A 6,384-nucleotide genomic window follows, 5' to 3' on the forward strand; every position below is an offset into this window, starting at 1 on the left:
TTGGCCTCTTCGAGAGAAAACTTTCACTGTGTTCTCTAAGCCCAAAATATTGAAAATTATTGAGATTATTATTATATCCAACAGTCAACTTAGTGTCTTGTCAAGCTTGAGGTGCTGTCACACTAGCACTTTTCTGTCATTTTTTTACAATTTTCCGAAATTTTGTCCATTTTTGAGCGAATTGTCGATTTTCCAGTCAGACGATAATGATCGTTTCCGTCTGAAAACCTTTCCGTCAACTTTTTCAGCCAAGCAAAGTCAAATCAAGAGCTATATTCGAGAATGTTTGTATTTATGTTAAATAAAATTGTAAAAAAAAAAATGACGGTAAAAGTGCTAGTGTGACAGCACCTTTAACTGGGTTCCTGAGATGACATGCGTGGAAGGGCCTGCAGAAGGGAAATCACAGCTGTTTTATTACTTCCGTCAAGGGCGTTATGTTTTAGGTAGCGGCGGTTGGCTTGTTAGTTGGTTAGCTGGATAACTCAAAAAGTTATGAACAATTTTTTACTAGAGGTGTATCTTAGTCCAATTTAGACACCATTAAATTTTGGTGGTGTGGTATTATCATTATTTTTATTATCTACACTAAGGAGGTTATGTTTACGGACGTCACCGTAATGTAAATCTTCAAGTATGAACAGTTTTATTGCATTAGTGGCCCTTTTGCCTTGGCGGAGGTATGCGCGCTTTGAGTTATTATTATTATCAGCAATATTATCATTATTATGATTATAATTTTTGTTTTGTTTTTGTTTTGTTGTTATCACTATTATAAATATCATTATAATTGACACATATGTTGCAATCATTATCATTTTTATTATTGTTACCATTTTATCATTATCATTATCATCATTATTATTATATTATTATTACCACTATCATCATCATTTTCATTAAAATTATTATCATTATCATTATTATCATTATTATTACTATTATTTGTTATTATCATTGTCCTTGTTATAGTAGTAGCAATAGTAGTAGTACTTGTAGTAGTGGCTGTAGTAACAGAAGTGGTAAACATATTAATAGTAGTAATAGTGGTAGCAGTAGTAGCGGTAGTATTGGCGCCATCACTACCATCATTAATATTTTCAGTAACATTATCATTATTATTAAAACAATACATTAATAATTTCCATGATAATGACACTACGAATAATCAAAATAATATCGGCATATTTAGTCATCTCTTCGAAGGATTTGTTGACAATGATCAGCTGTGAACGAAAACAAACCGGGACGTTCGGTTGAACCTTCACGGAACAAGCATTTATTTCGGAAAAAGTAAACAAAAAGTGCTGTGATATGAACAAATGGGCGCTATAATCACCCCTGGAACAGAAGAGAGTCCTAGTACACCTGAACAAATGGACTACGAAGCCCTAAATAACAGAAGACGTAAAAACATCAACAGTGATAGTGAAGGCAATCTACCCTTCATGCAACATCCGAATGAAGAAGCCGGAAAGAACTTCATGCAGTTTTAACGAGTAACGAATTAGAACACTGAACCTATCTCTCAAGTAAGTTCAAACCAAAATGTAATAGGACAATTTTTCATAATAGTTCCGCCAAACGGATCACGACGATTCAGATATCAGTGGATTCCTCTAACCCTCTGCAATGCAGATATTTAGATTGTATTGCGTGGAAACCCCCCCATTAGTGACAGGCTGGGCCCTGATAGCAGGTGAGGGCATGAAAGTTACCAGGGAACTTGGGGTAAAATGAAAAAAAATGACAGTGGATATAGTGCTGTGAACCGGCAACATTCGGGAAACATATTCTGCAGTGAAGCACTTTGATTGGCCAATGGCCACCACATGCTGTTACTGTGCACAGCATTCTTGTTAGACAGATTTTTTTGCTTTTTCTTAATTTTGTATGACCTTTTCTTACTTGGGGGCTATGCCCCCAAGCCTCGCACTTTGGCTATATTTTGTATACACCACTAATACCTTGGATGTTGACACAGCAGAAATTTTTCAATAGATAAATGAACTATATCACTAACACAAAAGATTACTTCAGGACAAAAAACATTCCCAAGACAGCAAACACAAAACACAGAAGGAAACACAATCAACTTGAAAGGTACACCAGAGGCAAATACATAAACAAGCAATAAAGAAATAACTAAAACACAAAACTACACAAACAAACAAAATATACAAATCAGAACAATCACCAATAACATGGACATTACCCACACTCATTACTCACTCCCATCACCCAAACCCACTACCCACTGTTTGGCCAGTTTCAAATTATCTTCATCAGAAATACATGAAGAATACATATCTTGTATAGTGAAAGTATTCATTCTCAGTCATACCTTTTCTGCATTTGTCAACATGAATACCCTCAGAATGCAACCTTTCCTCTTTCCCAACTTTCTCTGCTGCATCTCTTACTGCTCAGTCTTCCTCATCGTCTATCCTCTCCCCCCTTATTACTACTCTTTATCCTACTGGCTTTGTGTCAGCTTCAAAGCCACCAAACAGATGAAACATTTGAAGAAGTTCTTATGTCTGGCCTTGCAGATATTGAAATTCACACTGGATTTGAAAGCATGATGCAAGAGAGAGGTTGTTGGATGGATATTTGTATATATAATTTAGGGGGTTAGGCTGGAGGATTTGATATATAATAAATGTGAACTTAGGAAGAGCTATTTATTTTGTTCTTGTTCACAGGCTAGAAAATGATTCCAAGACCTTTGATGACCTTCCTGTTGGTGAGGCTGTCAAGCGTTTTCCTTGTACAGACGTGGTTTGTTGCAGATGAATACTGGCAGGCTACCGAGGTTGCCCATAACATTGCTTTTGGGTGTGTATGCATCTTATTTGTGAATTTGGTAGTAGCTTATAATATAATTTTTATTTCTTTTTATTTTCATATCATCTTGACATATATTTTTCTCATTTTTCTTATATTCTTCTCTCTTCTTCCTCTTCATCTAAGTTTTTTCTTCTTTCTTCGATCATTGTCTTTTCCTTCTTCGTCTCTTTCTCCCCAAAAAAAGAGCTAAATTAAATGATTTTCAGGTTTGCTGTCTTTGTCATCATTATTTTAATAAAATAATTTCATTATAAACTTTTTAAACGTTTTAGCTGGGATTCTTCCTTTTTTGCATACCCTTTTTTTATTTATTTATTTTATTTTTTCTTTCTTTCTTTCTTTTTTATCCTTCCTTCATTTCTTTTTTTTCCATACTCTTTCTTCTTCTTCTTCTTCTTTTCCACCTCCTCCTCCTTCATTCTTTTCCATTCTTCTTTGTTCTTGTTTTCTTAATTTTTCTTTGTTCTGCTTACCTCTTGCTTCTTTTTCCATCCATCAGTGACTAACCAATTGATTAATTTACCTCACACAGGTATGGTTACCTCACCTGGGAATGGAGGGTAGGTCTTCGGAGCATCCTGTATCCCAGCGTCTTCGCCTGCTTGTACAAGGTCTTGGCTATTTTCAATTTGGATTATCCTCTGTTACTGGTAAGTTTTATTTTGCACTTATGTCTAGAATTAGTCCACTGGTGCCAGGAACGCAGTTTGTTTTTATACATAGATGGCTCCACAAGCAATTAGTCACGTAAGAGTGATTAACTGGGCTTACCTGGCTTCACCTTTTACTCTGTTTCTTAATTTTTCACCAAAAATGTTTTATTTTTATTCTTATTACTATAACCCATTGGATCGAGTTGTCTCGTGGCCTGCATGTGACCCAAATGCCGTGTATTAGGCTTACTTGAGTGGCTACTCTCAAGGATTTGAGGCTCATGTGCCCAGTCCATACAAACATTCATGTATGGTGTCAAGACACCAAGCCTCTCCTTTGTAATGTAACTTTTTTCTTTGTCTGTATAAGCTTTTTTTTGCTTTTTTGACATTTTCCAAAGTCTTTATTTGTCATTTGATATGCTATATCAAGATGATAATAGACTCTCTCTGTAGTGTATAATTCTATGCAGTAACAATAACAATATATAATATTTTGTTATTTCATTTTTTAATATTTTTGTATTATTCCTTTTACTGTAATACAAATAGGGCCCTAAGCTAAAGATTGTGTTTTCCCTGGCATTCTTCCACTCATGGCTCACAGATGATATATTTCACCCTCGTTTCCCAGTGGAAATAATTCAAAAGCCAAATCTTCTTTCATGAGCTTTGTACACTCATGGCAAGTCATTTTCATCAACCAAATTTTTTATGTTTGATTCATGTTACCCCAACCGCCAGCCAGATTTTCTCCTGACGTCAGTTTCGTATCACCCAGGTTGTAGCCAAATTTTTTCATGACAAGATGGTTATGTTGCCCAGATCCAGTGGTTTTACTGCACTAATTTTGTGGCTGACAGATCTGTTTATTTTACATGTGGGTTACTCTGGATGCCATGCTTCCATAATTAGTTTAATGTGGATCTCATTGAGGTAGCATCTCTTTATGCTCTCTGGCTAAAGAGAAGAATAAAAACAGGATCCTGGTAATTTGATTGAATTTAGAAACTGAATTCTTTCTCATTTGTTCTTCATAGCCATGTCAAATGCATTAAGTTTAGCTTCATGAAAAATATCACTGAAATATATTTGAAAAATGTCACTCTAAACTGACTGTATTTTAGAGAGAGAGAGACAGAAATAGAGAGAGAGAACACCTGAGCTACTTTTGACCTATCAGCTTACATTTTGTATTCTATCAGATGATTGAGCATCTTGTACTGTAGAGTACAGATTAACAAGATTTCTTGAATGACATTGTTGAAACAAGATTCATACTACATATGCTGTTGATGATTTAGAAACTATACATCTCTCTCCTTTATAGTTTTCCAGTGACAAAGTCACTTTAATGGCCCATGCATGATTGCCCATTTTTAGTTATAGGTGCAAGTCAGCCACAAATGTAGTACTCCAAATAGTGTCAAACCATATGTTGATATATGTATATGTAATACATATACATAGAAATTACAAACCAAAGACTTGAGAAAGCCTCCTTCCCCACCAGATTCACCTTCCAAGAGTTCTTCATGCTGGTGCATTTGCTGTTGGAGATTTCTTCACTTGGAAACTGTCCCGGAAACTTTACAACAAGGATGCAGCTCATTGGACCCATGTGTGCCTGATGTCATCCTGGTTCTTGGAGTACTGCGCCCCTCGAACTCTCACCTCATGCGTGGAAATGGTTTTGACATCTGTTGCCCTCTGGTTTTATCCATGGAAAAGTAAAAGAGGTAATTTGTGTGTTTATAGTTATATGAGAACGGATAGGAATATTTGTATGTTGTGTGTTAGTTTTATCAGTAATAATATAATTGTTTTTATTATTGCTTGCATTGACTCTTATACTGTTGACTTTATTATTATCATTGTTATTGTTAGTAATCATTATTGTAGTTATTGTTATTATCATCATTATTATTCTCATTATTATTATCATCATTATTATTCTCATTATTATTATCATCATTATTATTATTATTATTATCATCATTATTATTGTTATTATTATTAAAAGTAATAATAGTACTGTTAACATTGCTAGTATTATTACCATTATTATTCTTAGCAGGGAATATGATATCGCTTATTATTATAATATTTTTAAAAATGTAGTCTATTTTATATTTGAAGTTTAAAAATAGTAATTACAGATACGTTTGAAAAATATTGTAGATTAGTCACTATTCCACAGAAAGAACAATCATTTTCCTGAAAAGATAATCCCATTTACTTTTCAGAGAGTTGCAGCGTTAGTTACCTGTGGCTCGTTGGCATCTCCTGCATATTGCGACCGACATCTGCGGTCCTTTTTGTCCCTCTGTGTTTGCATCATGTGTGGGCCTCAAATAGTCGACTTTGGCTCACAGTCAAGTTCATAGCTATCGTGTGAGTTTGGTATAGCTGTATTTTAATAAAGTTTGTCTTGTGATATATATTATGTGAGTTTGGTATTGCCGTATTGTTTTGATAAGGATTGTCTTGTGATATGATTTATGTTGTTTTGATATACTGTGATATTGTATGAGAATTTTTGTAATTCTCAACTGTCCAGAGTACCTTTTTAATTTGTCTTTCATTCTTTCATGCCTTTAGTTTCTCATTTTATATATCTCTTTATTTTTGTTTATTGTTATTTATCATAGAGAAGTGTGTGTGTGTGTGTGTGTGTGTGTATATGTGTGCAATTTTACTTAACCTGTTTCAAAAGCTCTTTCAAAGTGACCGAGTTCTAACCCTTACACAAACCATCTTACCAACTTTCGTTTCCAGACTTGCTGTCTTGACCTTCTCAGTTGGCTTGGACTCCTGGTATTATGGACAGCTAGTGGTCGTCCCATGGCGCTTTGTCCACTTCAACATTGCATCCGGATTG

At 34.8% G+C, this 6,384-nt stretch overlaps 1 protein-coding gene across 1 annotated transcript; it reads left to right on the forward strand.

Annotated features, from left to right (window-relative positions):
• Nucleotides 1–1,218: 1,218 nt before the first annotated feature.
• On the forward strand, nucleotides 1,219–6,384 carry PIG-B (phosphatidylinositol glycan anchor biosynthesis class B; the record flags this gene model as incomplete). Its single annotated transcript, XM_070118491.1, is given in 6 exon segments — nucleotides 1,219–1,532; nucleotides 2,706–2,838; nucleotides 3,383–3,500; nucleotides 5,017–5,242; nucleotides 5,750–5,897; nucleotides 6,282–6,384. Coding segments are annotated over 5 exon segments (720 nt in total), but the record flags the coding sequence as incomplete, so codon positions are not given.

The sequence above is a fragment of the Penaeus vannamei genome, chromosome 42 (assembly GCF_042767895.1).
Source record: "Penaeus vannamei isolate JL-2024 chromosome 42, ASM4276789v1, whole genome shotgun sequence".
Lineage (NCBI taxonomy): Eukaryota > Metazoa > Arthropoda > Malacostraca > Decapoda > Penaeidae > Penaeus > Penaeus vannamei.